Here is a 24307-nt window from a genome sequence, read left to right on the forward strand (position 1 = left end):
ACCAAACAACAGAGCTTTAAAATATGATGCAAATACTGAGAGAGCTGAAGGGAGAAATAGTTTTGCAATAGTAGTTGGAGACTTCAATACCCTACTTAGAATAATGGATGAAACATCCAAGTAGAAGATCAATAAGGATATAGAGGACTTGAACAATACTGTAAACCGACTAGACCTGACAGACATGTATAAAACACTCCACTCAACAACAGCAGAATACGTATCCTTCTCAAGTGTACATGGAACATTTTTTAGTACTATATGTTAGGGCTACTGGGAATTGTGCTGCAATAAACATACACTTGCAGGTGTCTTTTTGATATGATGACTTATTTTCCTCTAGGTGGATACTCAGTGGGATTGCTGGATTGAATGGTAGATCTACTTTTAGTTCTTTGAGAAATCACCATACTGTTTTTTTCCATAGAGACTGTACTAATTTATATTCCCTCCAGCAGTGTGTAAACATTCCCTTTTTACCCCATCCGTTCCAACATCTATTGTTTTTTAGTGATGGCCATTCTGGCTGGGGTAAGTTGGTATCTCATTATGTTTATTAAATATTAATGCAGTCCCTCAGTATGGATATTTTTAAAGAAATGCCAGATTTGTATTAGTCTTTATCTACATTCATTTTCTCTGATAATAGCCCCCTTGTAACCATTATAATTTGTATTTTTATTTTGGGTTAGTCAGGGAACCAAGGCAACCATTCATCTCGGTCAGTCTATTTCCGTGGAATAAAGCAAATTAACTGATCCACTTGAGTATTAAGACTCATACTGTTTTTCAAAGAGCAATAGATTAAGTATTTTGTGATTGTTAAACGTAGCTAATTGTATATTTTATTCAGCATTTATAAAAGGTACTGTTAAGACATATTCTGTCATAGTTTGCTCAAATATATGTATTTTTTCTAATGTTTTTAAGCTTCGAGATTCAACAGAACAATTTCAAGAATATTATAGGCAAAGATTACGCTATCAACAGCATTTAGAACAGAAGGAGCAACAGCGGCAGATATACCAACAGATGTTGCTTGAAGGAGGCGTGAATCAGGAGGATGGTCCTGATCAGCAGCAGAATCTTACTGAACAGTTCCTTAATAGGTTGGTCTTCTAGTCACTTTTTAAAATATGGAGTTATTTGAAAGCTATTTAAAACATGCAATAATTGCTACTTTCTATGTATAGTTTGACATTTTAAGGCTTTTTAAGCATTTCAAGTAATGTGGAGTTACATATTGCTTTCTAGTCAAAGCATTCTGAGGGCTCATCTAGTTTTGTCCTTATTCCCTAAGCAACTAGAGCAGAAGAGTGCAGAGGTTCAGTGCACTGAACAGCCGACAGCCAGGTGGATCCAGCTGTCCCAGGGTAACTGAGGATCTAGGGGAAGTTAATCTAGTTCTTTTTATCTCTTTATCTGCTGCTTTTTTTTTTGTTTTTTTGAGGCAAGGCTCTCACTCTGTCGCCCAGTCTGGAGTGCAGAGGCGCGATCTTGGCTCGCTGCAGCTTCAACTTCCTGGGCTCAAGTGGTCCTCCTGCCTCAGCCTCCTGCGTAGCTGGCACTACAGCACATACCACCACACCCAGCTAATTTTTGTATTTTTTTGTAGAGATGGGGTTTTGCCTTGTTGCCCAGGCTGGTCTCAAACTCCTGGCCTCAAGCGATCCATCCACCTTGACCTCCCAAAGTGCAGGGATTACAGGCATGAGCCGCGGTGCTGGCCCTTATCTACTTCTTATTTCTTCTAACCTTCTTACAAGGTTACCATGAGGATAAATAGAGTTAATCTGTGTAAAGTGCTTAGAACAGTACCTGGCATACTGTAAACACTATGTTGTTAGCTGCTATTTTTATTGTTACTAAAGTGCTTAAACCTACAGATTTTTTTGATTTGCTGTATTAAAATGATTCTTATAATTTCTGCCAAAACAATATGAACTACATTTATTGTTTTCAATTATAAGAGAAATATATACACACATGTGTGTGTTTTTATTTTTTATTATTTTATTTAATTAATTAATTTATTGATTTATTCGTTCTTGGGATGGAGTTTTACTCTGTCACCCAGGCTGGAGTACAGTGGCGCGATCTTCGCTTACTGCAACCTCTGCCTCCTGAGTTCAAGCAATTCTCCTGCCTCAGCTTCCCGAGTAGCTGGGATTTATAGGCGTGTGCCACCACACCTGGCTGATTTTGTATTTTTTTAGTAGAGATGGGGTTTCATTGTGTTGGCCAGGCTAGTCTTGAACTCCTGGGCTCAAGTGATCCGCCCACTCCCAAAGTGCTGGGATTACAGGCGTGAGCCACCACACCCGGTCTTATGTGTGTGTGTTTAGAATTCAATAAAATAATATATATTTAAATAAGCAATGATTGTTGGAAGATTAAGTGAATTAATATATGCAAATGTGCTTACAACAGTTCTGGCACATAGGAAGTATCCTATAAATGTTGGCTATTGTCATGATTACAATTAGGTAACTGTAATGGTGACTGTTAGCTCTTCACTTGATTCAACAATATTGGAAGTAATCTGCTTGACAACTCTGAGTGTTGTGTAAGTCAGTGAGCCTGAAATTGATCCCGTCTTCAAACCTTCACAAAGGGAGTGGTTTTGTTTTGTTTTGTTTTTTGTTTGTTCTTTTTTGAGCTGGAGTCTCACTCTGTCGCCCAGGCTGGAGTGCAGTAGCGCGATCTGATCATGGCTCGCTGCAGCCTCTACTACCCTGGCTGAAGGGATTCTCCCATCTCAACCTCCCAAAGTGCAGGGATTACAGGTGTGAGCCACCATGCCTGGCCATTTTTTTTTTTTTTTTTTTTGAGATGGAGTCTAGCTCTGTCGCCCAGGCTGAAGTGCAGTGGTGCGATCTTGGCTCACTGCAACCTCCGCCTCCCAGGTTCAAGCGATTCTCCTGCCTCAGCTCCCTGAGTAGCTGGGATTACAGGTACGCACCACCATGCCTGGCTAATTTTTGTATTTTTAGTGGAGGCGGGATTTCACCATGTTGGTCAGGCTGGTCTCGATCTCCTGACCTGGTGATCTGCCCGCCTCAGCCTCCCAAAGTGCTGGGATTACAGGTGTAAGCCACTGCGCCTGCCCTTTTTGTTTTTTAAATGGAGATAGAGTCTTGCTCTGTCATCCTAGGCTGGAGTGCAGTGGTATGATCATAGCTCACTGTAACCTTGAACTCCTGGGCTCAAGTAGTCCTCCTGCCTCAGCCTCCCAAAGCTCTGAGATTACAGGCATGAGTCATCGTAGCCGGCTCACACAAGGATTGTTTAGACTGGTGGTCTCAAGAGTCTAAATAGGCCTCTGAACATCGAGTTTGGGTATCATTTTCTTATCACCTCTGTTCAAGTGAGTGGCTTGTCAGAATTATTCTTATTTGATGAATTGCCATTTCTGGTTTTTGGATGTTTTCTTCATAGCCATGAAAGTCGTGGATGTAATTTGAATTTCTGACCAACTTATTTTGCAGTGAGAGCAGATATCTAGCAGTGAGAAGATGAAATGGCAAAGTTCTGTGACCCTCCTCCCCAATAGTGGTTAGTGATGTACGTCCTCAGAAAAAAAGCTAAACTATTCGGGAAGGTTCATCTTTCCTTTAAAGACAATCATAAATAGAATTTAAATTCTTTTTTTTTTTTTAAATTTGTGACAGGGTCTCACTCTGTTGCCCAGTCTGGAGTGCAGCAGTGTGGTCATGGCTCACTGCAGCCTCAACCTTCTGTCTCTGGGGCTAAAGCGATCCTCCAGCCACCACAAGCAGCTAATTTTTATATTTTTTGTAGAGATGAAGTTTCACCATGTTGCCCAGACTGATCTTGAATTCCTGAGCTCAGGCAATCCTCCTGCCTCGACCTCCTAAAGTGCTGGGATTACAGGCGAGAACCACCATGCGGCCTAGAATTTAAATTCTGTCTTGTAATTTAGGTTTGTTTAGAGTGTATTTATTGTTTTGTTTTTGTTTTTGACATGGAGCTACCGTGCCCGGCCCATCCTAAATTTTTATATATTAGTTTCCCATAAATTTTCTGTCATTCTCTTAATCTTTTCTTATCTATTCTGTTCCAACCCTTTAATATAATTTTTTTTTTTTGGGACAGAGTCTTGCTCTTGTTGCCCAGGCTGGAGTGCAGTGGCATGATCTCAGCTCACTGAAACCTCTGCCTCCCAGGTTTAAGCGATTCTCCTGCCTCAGCCTCCCAAGTAGCTGGAATTACAGGCACTGCCACTATGCCCAGCTAATTTTTTGTATTTTTAGTAGAGACAGGGTTTCACCATGTTGGTCAGGCTGGTCTCGAACTCCTGACCTCAGGTGATCCACCTGCCTTGGCCTCCCAAAGTGCTGGGATTACAGGTTCATGCCTGGCCCAATGTTTTTGTTTAATTATTTTTTCTAGACTCTTTAGTTTTATATATTTGAGCCTGTACTAGGGCTTTAAGATACGTAAAATCAAGGACAAATTGAATGGAGATAGAATCTATAAATTAAAATGTACTTTTTCTTCTCAATGTTTTATTCTTCCAAATCACTCTCGCAGGTCATTATTTCTAGATTTAAATTTTACTTCTTCCTTCTGAGGGACATAGAAAGGAGAGAAATAAGTTGTGTTATACAATTAGATCTTATTGAAAAAAATTATAGCATGATAGGAATTTTATTAATAGTACTGTATCATTACTTTATACCTCTTGATCTTTTGTTTTTATTAATACTAATAATTGGCACCATGGATTTGACAATTAATAGGCATATTCAGCCTCTTCCCCATCCCAGCCCATTTTAAGAGAGTTAAAATGCTATATTAGCATTTTTTTTGTTTTTTGAGGCGGAGTCTTGCTCTGTTGCCTAGGCTGGAGTGCAGTGGCGTGACCTTGGCTCACTGCAACCTCTTCCTCCCAGGTTCAAGCGATTCACCATCTCAGCCTCCCAGGTAGCAGGGACTACAAGTGTCCACCACCATGCCTGGCTAATTTTTGTATTTTTAGTAAAGACACGGTTTCACCATGCTGGCCAGGCTGGTCTCAAACTCCCTACCTCAGGTGATCTGCCTGCCTTGGCCTCCCAAAGTGCTAGGATTACAGACATGAGCCACTGTGCCTGGCCTGTATTAGCATTTTAAATGCTTTTTATACTTTGCATTTTTCCCAAATTTATTTGACCTCATATCCTTTTTTATGGGGAGTATAAAAAAAGATATATGTACATTTCACAAGAAATGTGTTTCACAGAACACAATTTGAGAAATGCTACTTAATTATAATTTTTAACTGATAAATATTTAGTAAAGGCTAACAGTTCCTCTAATAATATTGAGCTGCTTTTTTGGAAGTATTTTTTAAACCCTAAACATATAAATAAACAATGTTTAATGTAGGAAAATTAAAAAATACCATAAGCCACAACACCTCTCAATAATTGTACTCCCTGTGTTAGTCCTTTCTTATATTGAATCTCAGCTGGAGAAACTGATGCTGGGTTAGTTTTGGGTCTAAATCTTCTTTCCTCCCTCCCTCCCTTCCTCCCCTTTCCCCTTTCCTGTCCTTCCTTCTTTCTTTCTTTCTTTCTTTTTTTTTTTTTTTTTGAGTTGGAGTCTCGCTCTGTTGCCCAGGCTGGCGTGCAGTGGCACTATCTCGGCTCACTGCAAGCTCCGCCTCCCAGGTTCACGCCATTCTCCTGCCTTAGCCTCCCGAGAAGCTGGGACTACAGGCGCCCGCCACCACGCCTGGCTAATTTTTTTTTTTTTTTGTATTTTTAGTAGAGACGGGGTTTCACCATGTTAGCCAGGATGGTCTCGATCTCCTGACCTCGTGATCAGCCCGCCTGGGCCTCCCAAAGTACTGGGATTACAGGCGTGACCCACCGCGCCCGGCCTTCCTTCTTTCTTTCCTTTTATTTCTTTTTCTTTTTTTTTTTCTGAGCTGGGATCTCACTTTGTTGCCCAGGCAGGATCATGGCCCATTGCAGCCTTGACCTCCTGGGCCCAGGCAATCCTTCCACCTCAGCCTTCCAAGTAGCTAGGATCATAGGCCTACACCACCATGTCTGGCTAAGTTTTTCTTTTTCTTTTTCTTTTTTTTTTGGTAGAGACAGGGGCTCCCTCTGTTGCCCAGGCTAGTCTCAAACTCCCAGGCTCAAGCAGTCCTTCTGCCTTGGCCTCCCAAAGTGCTGGGATTATAGGCGTGAGCCACTGCTGCTGGCCATGGGTCTAAATCTTTTTTTTTGGAGATGGAGTCTTGCTCTGTCGCCCAGGCTGGAGTGCAGTGGTGTGATGTTGGCTCACTGCAGCCTCTGCTTCCCGGGTTCAAGTGATTCTCCTGCTTCAGCCTCCCAAGTAGCTGGGATTACAGGTCAGCCTCCCAAGTAGCTGGGATTACAGGTGTCTGCCACCATGCTTGGCTAATTCTTGTATTTTTAGTAGAGATGGGGTTTCACCATGTTGGCCAGGCTGGTCTCGAACTCCTGACCTCAAGTGATGCGCCCACCTCAGCCTCCCAAAGTGCTGGGATTACAGATATGAGTCACCGCACCTGGCCCATGAGTCTAAATCTTAAAAGAGCAATGTAGCTTCCTGTTTGTGCCCTTTGTAGCCCTGATCTCAATATGAGGAGTCAGGCTACAGCAATGGAGAGACTATTTGTTGAGGGCAAGGCTCTGAGGCTAACTTGTTTTGCTTCCTGTTTTATCTCCCTATTGTCTAGATCAGAGACTGGCCAATAGTATTTGTAGAATGAATTAATGAGTGAATAAGTACATGTGGAGTATTAGGGATGCCATTTGACTTTTTACTCATCATGGCCTGCTCAAGTCATCCATTTCCTACTTGATACTACTCAAGACAGATGGAATGAAAATGGCTTGTTTTGTTGATGAGCAATTTTGGTAGTGGTGATATTGTTATTGACTCTTTCTGAAAGTTAAGTTTTAAATGGAAAATTAAACCAAAGTTATATTGGGGAAGAAACAGAATTTTTTTTCTGTTTTTATTGTAAAAGCTGCCTTTAAAAAGTCTGTGATACTGGCTGGGCACAGTGGTTCACGCCTGTAATCCCAGCACTTTGGGCGGAAGGCAGGAGGATAGCTTGAACCCAGGAGTTGATGAACAGTCTAGGCCATATAGGGAGACTCTGTCTCTACAAAAAATTTAAAAAGTTAGCTGGTCATGATGGTATGCACCTGTTGTCCCAGGTATGTGTGGGAGGTGGAAGGATTGCTTGAGCCCAGGGCTGCAGTGAGCCACGATCATGCCACTGCACTTCAGCCTGGGCAACAGAGTGAGACCCTGACTCAAAAAAAAAAAGAAAGAAAAGTCTATAATGCCCATTATGCCTATCTTCTGTAGTGTTATACTATGGGAAAATGTGGATCTTCTTTCAGTATCTTGGTTATGTCTTAAGTTGATGGTGGTAATTTTTAACACTAAATTTGCCATAGATTATATATTAAATGTGCATATTTTTACCTTTTCACACTTTTAATCTTGTATATATTAGGAATGCAATTAAGTTTTTATTTTAAAATGATTACATTGTTTAATTTTACAGGTCTATTCAAAAGCTTGGTGAATTAAATATTGGAATGGATGGCCTTGGTAATGAGGTATCAACACTCAACCAGCAATGTAATGGGAGCAAAGGCAATGAATCTAATGGTTCTTCTGTGACTAGTTTTACTACACCACCCCAAGACTCTAGTCAGAGATTAACACATGATGCTTCAAATATTCATACAAGCACTCCTCGTAATCCTGGATCAACAAATCACATACCTTTTCTGGAGGAATCACCTTGTGGAAGCCAAATGTAAGTGCTTGACTTTGTAAAACTTGGAAATATTAACTTACTACTAATGGATAGAAGGTTGAACTTGTCTTTGGAGCCTTGTAAATAAAGGTTTTTAGAGCTTACTGCCTACCAATATTTTCTTCCTAATCTGCCTTCATTCGTCTATATTCTCTTCTACCAACTTCTAAGTCTCTTTATAGTTTTCATTTTCCTTCTATTTTTCTTTTTGCTTCCTCACTACCACCAAGGCAATTATATTTTTTATAAGCCATCCTACTCAAAGAACCTACAGTTTTAGGATCTCTAAATCTTCTTGATTTTCTTTTTTCTTCAATTGGCATCTTTGAACAAATAATCTTAAAATTCAGACTTTCAGGGCATAGAAAGATGTTTTACAATCTGGTGGAATGATTGCAGCTGCAGTGTTGGCCGCTTTGGCAATTACAGCAGTGGAAGACTGCATATTTACATTTTCACTATTCAGGGAAAATTTTTATCTTGCCATCATTAGTATACAAGTGTTAATTTATGCAATGGGACTAGTTAAGGAGCATTTTCTATATTCTTAGCATAAAACACTTTTCAGGGTGGTTCATTAAAAAATGTATAAGATGAGATTCCCAGCTTTTTGGCTGAGATTAAGTACAAAAATGTATAACTTGCTTTTGGCACTTGGATGCTTATAGGAATTCACTTTATAAATAATTAGTGTCAAAAACCTAGTTTTATTTCAGAGCATAAATTCAATTTTTGCTTCTTTTCTGAATTTTTATTTTTTTAATATTTGCTTTTTTATTACAGCTTTCATAATAGTTGTTTTGAGTACTTTCAAAACAAGAACCCAAATTTTAAAATTTAATTTTTGTTTTTGTCCATGTAATATATATACATGGTTTCAAAAGACAAATAGTACTTCAAGGCTTAAAATAAAACCCATCTTTGTCCATGGTTTTATTTCTTATTGGCTGCCATTTTCAACCCATTTGGCTGTTTCTTTTGATATATATACATACAATTTTTTTTTAAGATGGGATCTCATTATGTTGCCTAGGCTGGTCTCAAATTCCTGGGCTTAAGTGATCCTCCTACCTCAGCCTCCCAAAGTCCTGGGATTACAGGAGTGAACCACTGCACCCAGCCTTTTGCTATATATTTCCACATTTCTGAAAAACATACTTCTATTACTGTTTTGTTTTGTTTTGTTTTTTTGAGATGGAGTTTTGCTCTTGTTGCCTGGGCTGGAATGCAGTGGCACAATCTCGGCTCACTGCAACCTCTGCCTCCCAGGTTCAAGCAATTCTGCCTCAGCCTCCCGAGTAGCTGGGATTACAGGCATGTGCCACCATGTCCAGCTAATGTTTTGTATTTTTGGTAGAGACAGGGTTTCACCATGTTGGCTAGGCTGGTCTCGAACTCCTGACTTCATGATTCACTCACCTCAGCCTCCCAAAGTGCTGGAATTATAGGCATGAGCCACCACACCCGGCCTCTATTACTGTTTTTGCTCTCTGTTGTTTCTCTACCATACTCCTCATACATAGCACCCTCACTTTGTCTATCCCTTATTTTCAGTATATATCAATTTTTGTTTAAATCAGTATCAGTGTGATTTTGTTTAAATCAGTATCACATTACTATGACCTTGTAAATGTTATTTACAACTGGGTCATGTAGTGCCATATGATTATATTTCTTTTTCATATAGCTTCTTGTTTTTCCTGGAGATAGTAATTGCCTCAAGTTGGTGTACATGTGTCTGTACATGATTAGTTTTCTTAATATTTATCACTAAATTATCTGTAAGTGCTTTGACAGAATTATAAAATCATAAAACTTCTCTCATTATTGTAAAAAGTATCAGAAATTTCTCTTCCATTTTTTCCCCTTGGGAGATGTCCCTCCAGGATCACTCCTGCTTCACTTTATATTTACTGTTTTTTGATCACTTTATGTAGGTCTAGATAGAATCCTGAGACTTTCCTCACTGTTCTCCTGGGATTTCCTTTGCCTCATCTCTTTATTAGATTCCCTGTTTTTAGCATCTCACAGTTTCCTGAAAAGGGGTACATTAGACATGAAGTTTCTGAGAGCTTGCATGTCTAAAAATGTGTTTGCTTTATTTTTCACCTTTTTTTGTTAGTATAGCTGGGTATAGAATTCTAGGATGAAAATCATTCCTCAGTATTTCAAAAGCATTGCTACATGATCTTCCAGTTTTAGTGTTCTGATTAAAAAGTCTGATGCCATTTTGATTCCTTATTGTCTTTTTTTTTTTTTGAGACGGTGTCTCGCTTTGGCTCCCGGGCTGGAGTGCAGTGGCGCAGTCTTGGCTCACTGCAACCCCTGGCCTCCTGGGTTCAAGTGATTCTTGTGCCTAAGCTACCTTAGTAGCTGGGACTACAGGTACATACCACCACACCCAACTAATTTTTGTATTTTTAGTAGAGATGGAGTTTCACCATGTTTACCATGTTGGCGAGGCTGTTTGATTCCTCATTCTTTGGGTGAGGCCTGTTGCTCCTTCTACTCTGGAATTTTTCAGGTTCTTCTCTTCCCTGACAGTCTGAAACTTCATGATGATATAGAAAATAGACCTTAGAGTGATTCTATTTTTCCTCATTCTTCTGGGTATTTCGTGGGCCCTTTTAAGTTGGAAACTTAAGTTCTAGGAAATTAAAAAAAATTATTTAGCAATTTCCTCACCTCTGTTTTCTATGGATTTACTTTTTTCTACCATCATATTTTAATTTTGTAATAGGTCTTTCTTATTATCTCATTTCTTTTCCTTTTTAAAAAATAGATCTTGCTCTTGTTTCCTTATTAATCCATTATATCTTCTTATATTTAAGGATTTAAATTATATTTTTGTAGCTTTTGTTCCCTAAATTGCCTCTCTTCTCCCAAGTTCATTTTTCTGTTGATTTTAGTCTCTACCTTTTATCTCGGCTTTTTTCAGGTATCTAGAAAGCTTTGGCTGGCTGTAAACAGTGAGACATTAAAACAAAAGCTGGCTGGGTGTGGTGACTCACACCTGTAATCCCAGCAATCTGGGAGGTTGAGGTGGGAGGATTGCTTGAGCCCAGGAGTTCGAGAGCAGCCTGGGCAACATAGGGAGACCCCGTCTCTGTTATATTTTATAATATTAAATAAACATTTTAAAAGCTGATTGGAAGGAAGGGCTACATATGTGGGTGGATCTGTCTGCCTGTTGGCCTCACAAAAATTGATAAAGAGGAAACATAGTTTTACTAAGGTACCCTAAACTGTAAGTTTCTGATATTTTTTTCTCTTGGGCCAGATAATTTTCCTGAAGAGCATTCTCCAGTGTCCTGTCTGGGGTTGGATTTAAGCATAGCAAACAGGATTCTGGAACTAAGCAAGGGAAGGGTACTTGACATCTCACTATAAAATATGTGGACTTTGACTTAATTTTCTTTCCAGAATGGCTTTTCATCTCCTCCTTACAACTGTCATTGGTGCCACTGAATCCAGAGCCTATTTTAATAAATGTCTCCAGAGAGTAACTTTGGAGTCAGCTAGGATTGTTTGCTAAAAAGAAAAATTAGTGTTTGAAAGGGTAAATTAATTTAGTTTCTATTTTGATACATGGAGTAAACTGTACTTGAATTTCTACTCCCACAGCTCATCAGAACATTCGGTCATTAAGCCACCTCTTGGAGATTCTCCAGGGAGTCTATCAAGGTCGAAAGGGGAAGAGGTAATACTTTGGGGAAGGAAGTTTTATTGTTTTCATATGCATCTGTAAATTTTGCTAAGAAATTCTCAATTCAAAGGAAGAACCATTTTAGTCAGACGTGGTGGTGTACAGTACCCAGGAGGCCGAGGCAGAAGAATGTCTTGAGCCCAGAAGTTTGAGATTGTAGAGTACTAGAATCGCACCTGTGGATAGCTGCTGCACCACTCCAACCTGGGCAACAGAGTGAGACCTCGCATCTTAAAAAACAAAACAAAACAAAACAAAAAAAACCCACAAACTTTTTAAAAAGTAGTTATTACTGCTAATGTTGGTATTTATCTCGAGGCTCAAGGCAGTTGAGCTCTCAGTGGTGTAACTGAAGAGGGAGCCTTAGAAAGCACAGTTGGACATGTGGGAGTGTTCATATTAATGGCTTAGTAGTGGCCTTGGGACATGAATTGAGGCTCTGTGTTATTCTCTGAACCCTATGGTTAATTTCATTATTGGTATCTCTTTGGGCTTCTCATCGGTACACCTGTTTTTTTGCTTTGGAAGCAAACATCCTTTCCTAGCCAGTATACAGCTTCACTCTGTCTTAATTTTCCTAGTTCAGATTTTAACTTCATAAACAAAGGTGTTAATTTGAGATGCTTTTGGGGATGAAATAGATAATATAAATTAATAAAATTGACCATTTTTATGATAAGCACAAAGGAATATTTGTCCCTTGCATTAGAAATATGCAAGTCCAGTGTTTCCAATTCCTTTGATTTAAAAAAAAATGTTAGGCCAGGCATGGTGGCTCACACCTGTAATCCCAGCACTTTGGGAGGCCGAGGCAGGCGGATCATCTGAGGTCGGGAGCTCAAGACCAACCTGGCCAACATGGCAAAACCCCGTCTCTACTAAAAATACAAAAATTAGCTGGGCATAGTGGCTCACGCCTGTAATGCCAGCCACTTGGGAGGCTGAGGCACGAGAATTGCTTTAACCCGGGAGGCAGAGGTTGCAGTGAGCCAAGATCGCGCCATTGTACTCCAGCCTGGGGGACAGAGCAAGACTCTGTCTCCAAAAAATGTATGTATGTATATATATTAATAGAGACATGGTCTGACTACGTTGCCCAGGCTGGTCTCGAATTCCTGGCTCAAGCAATCCTCCCACCTCGACCTCCCAAAATGCCGGGATTACAGGTGCGAGGCACTGCACCTGACCTGATTTTCAAGAAAAGCTAGAAATCTAGATTTTTATGTGAAATCGCCTAGTTTTTTAAATGACAACAAATTTAAAAAAATTTTAAGGCTGGATGCAGTGGCTCACTCCTGTAATCCCAGCACTTTGGGAGGTCAAGGCAGGTGGATCACCTGAGGTCAGGAGTTTGAGACCAGCCTGGCCAACACGGCGAAACCCAATCTCTTCTAAAAATACAAAAAATTAGCTGGGTGTGATGGCGGGTGCCTGTAATCCCAGCTACTTGGGAGGCTGAGGCAGGAGAATCGCTTGAACCTGGGAGGCTGAGGTTGCAATGAGCCAAGATTATGCCATTTCACTCCAGCCTAGGCAACAAGAGCAAAACTCTGTCTCAAAAATTTAAAACACACTGGAGGACAGCAAATAAAATCAGTTTGTGGGGCTTTTGCTATAAAGCAATCTTTAGTAATTATTGATGTGCTGCTATAGGCCATTTAGTTAGTTAGTCGTTTTTCCTCCCTTTTTCTCTTATCTACCCCATGCTATTATATAATTTTGCAAACGGTCACATTCCCTGTGTATGGATTATTGGAAAATGCAACATTTCTAGTCAAATTCATACAAATAATATCAGAATTCAATTCACTTACATAGGACGTACATAGCGTAACACATCAGGTTTGCCCCCTATTCCTGCAAGGAGGATATATTGCATGAATAAAGACTTAGGTAGAGAAAGGCATAGTCTTTTCGTTGCTATAGTCATTATGGGTCCTAGAGCGCCCTGAGTAGCTGTGACTACAGGCATGCGCCACCACACCCGGCTAATTTTTGTATTTTTTTTCTCTTTTTTTGTAGAGATGGGTTTTCATCATGTTGCCCAGGCTGTTAAAGGGATATTTTATAATTTCAGCTTGAAATACTGAAATATTCATTGCTAGAGATAATCGTAAACATTTTTTCTTAAGCAGATTAATAATCCTTTATACTTCCTTCATTTAGAAACACAAATGATACTCTATTTGTTAGAACTTCTAGTGGGCTCTTTTTTTCTTAATAGTTAAAGAGAACTTAATATAGGAATGCATACTTCTTCTTTCAATATAGGAATGCATACTTCTTTCCTTCCTTCTTCGTGCCCCGCCCCTCCCCCCTCCCCCCATCCCCCTCCCTGACAGGTGTTGCCCAGGCTCACTATAGCCTCAACCTCCCAGACTCAATCGATCCTCCCACCTCAGCCTCCCAAGTAGCTGAGACTACAGGTGCATACCACCACATACAAATTTTTTTTTTTTTTTCATTTTTATAGAGATGGAGTTTCGCCATGTTGCACAGCCTGGTTTCAAACTCCTGGGCTCAAGCAATATGCCCAACTCGGACTCACAAAGTGCTGGGATTATAGGCATGAGCCACCGTGCCTGGCCCATATTTATTCTTACATTTTGTCTTAATAATTGAAGAAAAACTTGAGTGTTTATGAATTGAGCTTAGTTTAGCAATGAGTAATGAAAAATAGAAAAATTAGGGAATTTGAATTTGCTACTTAATATATGGAGACTGCTGTCAGAAAAACTTCATGTAATCATATGTATTTAAAAACAATTGGCTGGAACCAGGTGCGGTGGCTCATGCCTGTAATCCCAGCACTTTGGGAGACTGAGGCAAGCAGATCACTTCAGGTTAGGAGTTTGAGACCAACCTGGCCAACACAGTGAAACCCTGTCTCTACTAAAAATTCAAAAATTAGTCAAGCGTGGTGGTGGGCACCTGTAATCACAGCTGCTCAGGAGGCTGAGGCAGGAGAATCACTTGAACCTGGGAGGCAGAAGTTGCAGTGAGCCAAGATCACGCCACTGCACTACAGCCTGGGCAGCAGAGCAAGACTGCATCTCAAAAACAAACAAAACAAAACAAAACAAACAATTGGCTGGGTGCGGTGTTTCACACCTGTAATCCCAGCACCAGCACTTCGAGAGGCCGTGGTGGGCAAATTGCTTGAGCCCAGAAGTTCAAGACCAGCCTGGGCAACATGGCAAAACTCCATCTCTATTTTTTTTTTAATTAAAAAAATTAAAACTTTTTAAAAAAGGAAAGCAATAATATTGCATTTTAAAAGAATCATCTAAAGAATGCAGAAATGGCCCATGGACATGGACGTTAACATGAACATAGTAAAATGGAATTTTCAGATTATAAACAATGGAAGATAGAAGGAACACCATTAGAAACTATCCAGGAGAAGCTGGCTGCAGGAGGGCTAAGGGATGTATGGGGCTGTAATGAAGCTTAGAGAAACATGGGTGACTTTGCAAACAATGTTTCCTCTGATGGTGCATTATTAAAAGGATTCAAAGATTTGCTGCATTTGTGGTAGCTGTAGGGGTTCAATATTACCTGGTGTCCCAGAGTAAAGATAAGAAGCATCACTGAAGATAATACCTGGAAGTATCTTAGTGATTTCTTAACTCTCCAAAATAAGATTTCTTCACTGTAGCCTACTTGTCTGTGTGTTTGCCTCTTAAAGGATGTTAGTAAGATTTAATAAAGTAAGAAAAACATAGAGAAAAGAATATATGGTTATTGGTAGTAAACCTAACATGATCCAAAAAGAATAATAAAGTTCAAATGAATTTAAAATTGGAGAAAGAGGAATTCTTTCAAATTCATTTTTTAATAGGATGACTTTAATATTCATTCTTTCCATAGGATGACAAATCAAAAAAGCAGTTTGTTTGTATTAATATCCTAGAAGACACACAAGCTGTTAGAGCAGTGGCTTTTCATCCAGCTGGAGGTTTATATGCTGTTGGTTCAAATTCAAAAACTCTGAGAGTATGTGCCTATCCAGACGTAATTGATCCAAGGTAAGGATCAATGATTTGTACTGCCATTCTTACCTTAGTTTTTAATTTAGCCTTATAGGTTCCTTTGCCAGAATTGCCATTCAGTAGTGTTTCAAATCTTACTTTCTTTCCTTTGATTAAACTTTATTTTCTGTTATAAAATAACTGTTTTTACTTTCAGTGCTTAGGAAATATACTTAAGTCATTAACTTCATAATTTTTTCATAAAATGTTTTTGATTACAACATTGCTCATTTATTGCTTTAGACTTCTTTATTTCCATGGCTTTTGTATTTTGTTTTTTATCTGAAAAGTCTTTATATAGTAGACCCCCCTTATTTGCAAGGGATACATTTTAAGAACCCCAGTGGATTCCTGAAACCTTGGCTCTACTGAACCCTACGTATACTGTGTTTTTTCCTATTCATACACACCTATTTATAAATTATGTATGTAATTTACATATAACTCTTACTCTTTTACACCTCTTAAGACTTTTTAATTATAACCCTAGTTTGAGAAACAGAGGGGTGGGATTTTTCATTTATTTGCATTTTTTTTTTTTGCTATCTTTATGTCTGAAACCAATAATTTAGGCTTTTGGACTGTGGTAGCATTCAATGATTGGGAAAGGGAATATAATAAGGCCCATGTTAATTGATAGTATTATAATTTACTGGTGCTCACTGCATTATTTAAGTTGAAATACTTAAGAAAGAATGGCAGAATTCTCTATAAGGGAGTGAGAAATAGCAATAATTATGGAGGTAGAACCAAAGACTTGTATGTTTAGGGTTAACTTGAACTTAAGGTAACTGTTTCTCATCTTTTGTATTTCTTATGCAGACACAGATGTTTCATAGGCTATGAAGAAACTGATTTGAAAATGAATACATTTATTTAGCAAATATATATTTTGGGCTCCTGTGTGCTAGGTACTATAGTTGTACGTAAAACAAACATGTTTATTGGCTTCATGGAACTTCTCGTTTAGTGGGGAAGATGGATATAATGCAAATGAACACAAATATACATTTTGGTAAATGTTATGAAGAAAGGTTACAATGTGCTGTGAGAGAATAAAATGGGGATGGGGTAGGGTGCAAACTGGCGAGTCAGAGAAAGACTTCTTTGAGGAAGAGGCACTAAAGTTGAGATCTAAGGAGGAGTAGAACCTAGCTATATAAAGAGAAGGGAGAAGAGAATAATATAGAGGGAACGTGAGGTGAGAAAGGGCTTGGCTTTTTTTAGGAACTGAAATAAATTCAGATTGGTTGGAAAATTATGAGCTTGATTTTGATAAGGCCGCAGACATAGACATGAACTAAATGAGGCAGAGCTTTCTAGCCATTTTATATTTTACGCTGAGAGCAGTGGGACACCACTGAAAGTAGCAGATGAAGTGTAAATGTATTTTGAGATGATCACTCTGCCTGTGATTGGATGGCAATAAGAGGAGACACTGGGAGGGAGGGAGGAAGCTGTTTGTATTTGATGGCAATGGAGGTGGAGCAAAGTGGGTGGATTTGAGAGGTATAATCCATTTAAGGAAGGAATCAGTGGGACTTGGTGATAATTGGTTGTGCAGCTGAAAATAAAATCTTTTTATCTGGTCTGTTCTCTAGATCAGTTTTTTGGGTTTTGTTTTTGTTTTTGTTTTGAGGCAGCGTCTCACTCTGTCGCCAGGCTGGAGTGCTTTGGCACGACATCAGCTCACTGTAACCTCCACCTCCTGGGTTCAAGTGATTCTCCTGCTTCAGCCTCCTGAGTAGCTGGGACTACAGGCATGCGCCACCATGCCTAGCTGATTTTTGTATTTTTAGTAGTGACAGGGTTTCACCATGTTGGCCAGGATGGTCTTGATTTCCTGACCTCTTGATCTGCCCTCCTCAGCCTCCCATAGTGCTGGGATTACAGGCCTGAGCCATCACACCCTGCCTAGATCAATATTAAACACTTTTTAGGTATTAGAGATTTGTCAGTCTTCTTGTTTGTTTTTTAAAAATTTCTTAATTATGAACATTTTCAAAGACTCAAAAGTAGACTAGTATGCTGAAATGCAATAGTTGTCAAGATTTTTGTCACATTTGCTTTATTCATCTTTTTTTGTTCGTTTGCTAAAGTATTTAAATCTTAGATATGTCATTTAACCCTTTCGTCCTTCAGGATGAATCTCCAGAAACATGTACATTTTCTTACATAGACTTGATTTTATCATTATACCTGATTTAGAAATCTTTAGTGTCATATTAGTCCGTGTTTCAAAGTGTAGATAAAATGCTGTTACCCCACTAAGCCAATGTTCGACTGTCATTAAAGGACAAACTCTTGAGGAGCATGGCATTTGGAACTCTCCACAGCTGAGCCTGCAGTGCCTCACCCACCACATCACTCCTGCTCACTCTACTAAATACCTCATGCTTTTCACTGCTAGCCCCACAGACTCTTTCCATTGCTGCATGCTCAGCCAGTACTTTCCCTACTATATTTTATTGTCACTAAAGTGGTTCTCCTGCCTTCTTCTTTTTCTGTAAAAATTTGCCTTATCCTTTAAGGCCCAGTGCTTTATACTGGACTATATAACAACTTATACTTGCCTTACTGTATATGGGTAGTCTCATGACAATATCTACCTGTACCAGATTTTAAACTCTGGACAGAACTCTTGCACATTGCTCACATTATATGTTTATTACATGTTTATTATGTGTTTATTATATGTTTATTACATGCTTATTGCATTTTTTTTAAATTTGGAAGCATTGTTAGCTTTTTTAATTTTCTTTTTTGTTTCTGAGTTTAAAATCCATGAAAAATATGAGAAATGGAGATTTTTTTTTTTAAAGTCGTATATCCTGTTTCCTTTGTCATCTGAAATGAGAGTTAGTTTAGTGTGATTTGGTTTATAATTTTACTTTTTGGGTGTTAAGTATGCTTCTAATTTTATTTCTTCTATGATTTTGAAAACTATTAATAAGCTGTTGTCTGACACGCTTTTTCTCCTTCCTTCAAGAACAACTATAATATGGAACCTCATAATAACTGATTGTAGCAAGCAAGAAATTGAAATATATTTCTGTAATTTTTCTTTTCAGTGCACATGAGACTCCTAAGCAGCCGGTGGTACGTTTTAAAAGGAATAAACATCATAAAGGATCCATTTACTGTGTGGCCTGGAGTCCTTGTGGGCAGTTATTAGCAACAGGATCAAATGACAAATACGTCAAAGTGCTGCCCTTCAATGCAGAGACTTGTAACGCAACAGGTAGGGCCCAAGTATGTAAGCAGTAGCTAGCTTACCAGTGTATACGTTTTATTTTCTCCATGTTGTATTTCTGTATTGTCTTTAATGAAATCCAAGAATATAATCTTAAAGAAGAATTTTTTAAATAATTCTAATTGTTTAGTTACATTCATGAGGTATTACTCTTTCTTAGTAAATTCTTACAGGTGTCTAGGTGGTGTTTGAGTTTTATAAAATTATTATTAGAAAAATAACTTTTAAATAGCTACCAGATGTTTTCTAAAAATCACCTGTCTTCTTTTTCTTTGGGATAAGAGACAAGATAACCCTATGGTAATAGCTATTTTGATAAAATTCTTTGCTCAGTAAAGTGAAACTGCTTATAATACCAATCCCTAAATGAAAATACAAACCATATTTCTAAACCATTATTCTTGACCAGTTTTGAGGTAGTTTAGCAATCTCAAGTTATCACAGTAAGTTGAGCAGCATTTTTTTTTTTTAATTCTTACTACTGTTTCAGGACCAGATCTGGAATTTAGTATGCATGATGGAACAATTAGAGACTTGGCATTTATGGAAGGCCCAGAAAGCGGAGGAGCTATTTTAATAAGTGCTGGAGCAGGGGATTGTAACATTTATACAACAGATTGTCAAAGAGGACAGGGCCTCCATGCTTTGAGTGGACATACTGGTATGTAATATCAGTTTCAAGTGCTGTTTTTCTTTTTGTTCAATCTGTGCTTTTTTTTCCTCTCTGCATTTTCTTTTCTAGGAGACAGGGTCTTGCTCTTACTGTCCAGAGTGCAGTGGCACAATCACAGCTCACTGCAGCCTCACCCTCCTGAGCTCAAGTGATCCTCCCACCCAGCCTCCTGAGTAGCTGAGACTATAGGCACGTGCTACTATGCCTGGCTAGTTTAAAATTTTTTTGTAGATATGGGGTCTCACTATGTTGCCCAGACTGGTCTTGAACTCCTGGGCTCAAGCAATCATCCTGTCTCGGCCTCCCAAAGTGTTGGGATTACAGGCATGAGCCACTATGCCTGGCCTAGTATGGTTTTGATGTTGTGCATTTTACTGAGTTTTATTTTATTTTTAAAATTGTCAATCTATTTGATAAATGTGAAAAATCTCTATCACATAGTATATTTGACTCACCAGACCACCACTTGCCCTGTAAATAAGGAGTACTTAGCTTTTTCTTTTTTTTTAGAGACAGGGTCTTGCACTGTTGCCCAGGCTGGAATGCAGTGGCTTGATCATAGCTCACTGCAGCCTCGAACTCCTGGCCTCCAGCAGTCCTCCTGCCTCAGCCTCCTGAGTAGCTGGGATTATAGGCATGAGCCACCTTGCCCAACTCTAGAGTGCTTAGCTTTGAATATGTTATGGAAAGATACTCTCCCACCTTAATAATTGAGTATATGATCTTTTATAGGGCATATTTTAGCACTTTATACCTGGAGTGGCTGGATGATTGCATCTGGTTCCCAAGATAAGACCGTTAGATTTTGGGATCTTCGAGTACCAAGTTGTGTTCGTGTTGTTGGCACAACATTTCATGGAACTGGTAGGTTTTTCTTTAAATGATATATATGAGAAAAAAACTTTGTAAATTACACTAGCCTACTTCCTCCTCCCTGCAATATAAAAAATAGAAAAAATTGTGAAATAAATACTTGATATTTTATTAGTTACTTTCAGTTCTTTCAAAATACTTTCATTTGTTACCTTATTTGTAAAAATAATATTCAGCTTAGGGAACCAAGGCCCAGGGAGATTAAATATAATGTCCCAGATTGTCTGTTAGCAGGGCCATTTTAGAACTCAGACCTTTAGAAACATTTTTTAAAATGCATGCACATGGCAAAAAGTGAAATTGAACAAAAGAGTGTACTATTTTCTTTTCATTCCTATTTCTTGGTCTCTCTTTCACTAAAGGACCAATTTCTTATTTATTCTTCCAGAAATATTCTATAAACATATAACCAGAAAGTTTGTATGTACCCTAATCTCCCTTCTCCTGTAAACACAAATGCGCACACACACACACAGAGAAATGGTAGCATGCACTACAAATTTCTCTTTCTAAACTTAACAGTATGTCTTGGATTGTTCCATGTACTGTTCTTTGCATTGTACCACCTTTTAGTTTTTTTTTTGAGATGGAGTCTCACACTGTCGCCCAGGCTGGAGTGCAGTGGTGCGATCTCGGCTCACTGCAAGCTCCGCCTCCCGGGTTCACGCCATTCTCCTGCCTCAGCCTCCCGAGTAGCTGGGACTACAGGAGGCCGCCACCATGCCCAGCTAATTTTTTGCATTTTTTAGTAGAGACGGGGTTTCACCATGTTGGCCAGGATGGTCTCGATCTCCTATCCTCATGATCTGCTTGCCTCAGCCTCCCAAAGTGCTGGGATTACAGGCATGAGCCACCACTCCCAGCTGCGTTGTACCACCTTTTAAGCATGGTATCTAAGAGTGACACAATATTCTGCCATTATCTTTATTTTATTCTAAAGTACCTTTTCTGCCTTTGTAGTTTTGTTGTTGTTGTTGTTGTTGTTGTTGAGACAATCTCCCTCTGTCACCCAGGCTGGAGTGCAGTGGCACAATCTTGGCTCACTGCAACCTCTGCCTCCCAGGTTCAGGTGATTCTCCTGTCTCAGCCTCCTGAGTAGCTGGGACTACAGGCGCCCACCACCACACCAGGCTAATTTTGGTATTTTTAGTAGAGATTGGGTTTCACCATATTGGCCAGGCTAGTCTCAAACTCCTGACCTCAGGTGATCTACCTGCCTCGGCCTCCCAAAGTGCTGGGATTACAGGTGTGAGCTACCACGCCTGGTCCTTTGTAGTTTTTAATAGCAGAATTAGAAGAGAATTCTATGGTACTATTCCAGGTGAAAAGGTCTGCCTTGTATTCTAAATTTTTGGTGTTTTTTTTTAATGCCTTGTTTATTCTTTTGAGTTTCATGGACTTTTTTTTGCACTTTGATTCAAACCAGATATGATGTTTTACAGCACATTTGAGTCCATGATCATTGATTCGTTAAAATTTAGTTTGTATCATTTTCAAAATTAATATATGACATAGTTTAAGGCAGCAGTCCCCCAGCAGTCCGCAACCTTTTTGGCACCCACCAGGAATCAGTTTCGTGGAAGACAATTTTTCCATGGGTGGGGTGGGAAGGGGTAGGGATGGTTTAGGGATGAAACCACTGCAGATCATCAGGCATTAGATTCTCATAAGGAGCACGCAACCTAGATACCTTACATGCGCAGTTCACAATAGGATTCCCGCTCCTATGAGCATCTAATGCCACCACTGATCTGACAGGAGGCGGAGCTCAGGTGGTAATGCTCACTCACTTGTCGCTCACCTCGTGCTGTGTGGCCCGGTGCCTAACAGGCCATAGACTGCTATCAGTCAGTGACCTGGGGCTTGGGGACCCCTGGTTTAAGAAATCAAGCAATTCAATAAGGCTTATTAAGAAAAACAGCATTGCCCTGGTTAAAATAATGTAAACAGTGACTACTGATCTAACCACAACTGATATAACTATATTGAAAAGATGTGGAGAGAGGAAGAATTTGTATGTGAATAAGGGAAATATTCGTATTTATTTATTTTCTTATCTTTAGGACTATTTATTGACTTCCTACCATAGAAGATTAAGATATAACTTTTTCATGTGCCTTTCCAACTCCCATCATCCCACATTCACATATATTTTTCCCCTCTCTGCATCTTTTGTTTTTTTTTGTTCTGAGACAGGGTCTTGTTCTGTCACCTAGTCTGGAATGCAGTGTTGCAGTCATGGCTTACTGCAGTTTTGACTTCCAGGTTCAAGCCATCCTCCCGCCTTAGCTTCCCGAGTGGCTGGGACCATAGGTACACACCACCCTGCCCAGCCCCTCTGCATCTTTTTGATATATCAATTTTGGTTAGCTCAGTTAGTCATTGTTTACATTATTTTAACCAGGACGATGCCATTCATAGCTTATTTTTTTTCCTGTGTATATTTTCCTTGGGGTTAATAATTGTGTTTGTTTGTTTGTTTATTTGTGTAGTTTCTATACACTTACCACTAATTTATTTTTAAACTCTAGCTTTCTACATTATTTTCAGGCCCTTTTTCTCCATTTCAGGGACTTCTAGTTTTTGGTCGTCTCCTCTCTCTGATAACATTAATGTCTTCCTCTTACTGTATCTCTCCTCCTCTGCTTCTCTATCATGCACATACAAACATTTTTTAGAATTGGCAATGCCAAAAATTCATCTCTTGATCTCCTTATCCCCCTTCCAGCTCTTACCCTCAATTTTTGCTTCCTTTTTTACTCAGATATCTCAAAAGTCTTGCCTATATATACTGTTAGCCATTTCCTTACCCTCAGTCTTTAACTTATTCTAATCTGGTTCCTGCTGCAACCATTATAATGAATGCTGTCTTTTTCAAGATCACCAACAAACTTCCGGTTGTCAAATCACTTTTATATCCTAATTTTGCTTCAGCTCTCAGTGTCATGCAACACAGTTGACTTCTTCCACTTTTCTTTTGGGCTTTCTGCTATTCTCTTACCTTTCTGGGTAATTATTCCTTTGCTGGCTCTTTCTCTTTGCTCACATTCTAAATTCTGGCATTCCCTAGGGCTCAGGACTTTAGTCTCTTTTCTTTCTCTAGATGATTGCATCCATTTCCCCGGCTTTAAGTGTAACTCATATGCTGAAAGACTTATATTTTAATCTCTAGCTGAAACCTATTCTGTGTGCTAGGCTCATAAAATTCTTTTTTATTTTTTTCTTTTGAGATGGAGTCTCGCTCTGTCACCCAGGTTGCCCAGGCTGGAGTGCAGTGGCGTGATCTCGGCTCACTGCAAGCTCTACCTCCCGGGTTCACGCCATTCTCCTGCCTCAGCCTCCCGAGTAGCTGGGACTACAGGCGCCTGCTACCATGCCCGGCTAATTTTTTTGTATATTTTTTAGTAGAGACGGGGTTTCACCATGTTAGCCAGGATGGTCTCGATCTCCTGACCTCGTGATCCACCTGCCTCGGCCTTCCAGAGTGCTGGAATTACAGGTGGGAGCTACCGCGCCTGGCCTTTTTTTTTTTTTTTTTTTTTTTAAATTAAAGAAAAGGATGGACTTTAATCTTTATTTATGGGACACTGTAAGATATGAAATTTCATGTAGAAATTAAAACACATTCAGAGGACAAGCTTCATATAGTATATACAGCTTGGAATTGTTCAAGTATAGTTTCAGTGTAAAAAGTGCTGCAATAACAAGCCACATTTAAAAAGAGTTTCTTTTATTTATTTTTTTTTTTGAGAGAGAGTTTCGCTTTTGTCGCCCAGACTGGAATGCAGTGACACAATCTCTGCCCACTGCAACTTCCGTCTCCTAGGTTCAAGTGATTCTCCTGCCTCAGCCTCCCAAGTAGCTAGGACTACAGGTGCGTGCCACCACGCCCAGCTCATTTTTGTTTTTGTTTTTGAGAGTCTTACTTTGTCGCCCAGGGTGGAGTGCCATGGTG

The 24307-nt window shown here is 39.4% G+C and overlaps 1 protein-coding gene and 1 pseudogene across 4 annotated transcripts in view; both read left to right on the forward strand.

Annotated features, from left to right (window-relative positions):
* Window positions 1–24307, forward strand: part of WDR47 (WD repeat domain 47) — a 70574-nt gene that overhangs the window by 38679 nt on the left and 7588 nt on the right. For all 4 annotated transcript variants that reach the window (XM_024230989.3, XM_024230991.3, XM_063718214.1 and 1 more), the window contains exons 7-13: window positions 931–1109; window positions 7559–7816; window positions 11441–11516; window positions 15393–15550; window positions 18625–18794; window positions 19297–19467; window positions 20212–20343. In XM_024230989.3, the coding sequence (XP_024086757.1) occupies window positions 931–1109; window positions 7559–7816; window positions 11441–11516; window positions 15393–15550; window positions 18625–18794; window positions 19297–19467; window positions 20212–20343 (1144 nt within the window). The remainder of the gene's footprint in view (window positions 1–930; window positions 1110–7558; window positions 7817–11440; window positions 11517–15392; window positions 15551–18624; window positions 18795–19296; window positions 19468–20211; window positions 20344–24307) is intronic.
* LOC129049818 (NADH dehydrogenase [ubiquinone] 1 beta subcomplex subunit 3-like) lies at window positions 13865–15381 on the forward strand (annotated as a pseudogene).

Source organism: Pongo abelii, chromosome 1, assembly GCF_028885655.2.
Source record: "Pongo abelii isolate AG06213 chromosome 1, NHGRI_mPonAbe1-v2.0_pri, whole genome shotgun sequence".
Lineage (NCBI taxonomy): Eukaryota > Metazoa > Chordata > Mammalia > Primates > Hominidae > Pongo > Pongo abelii.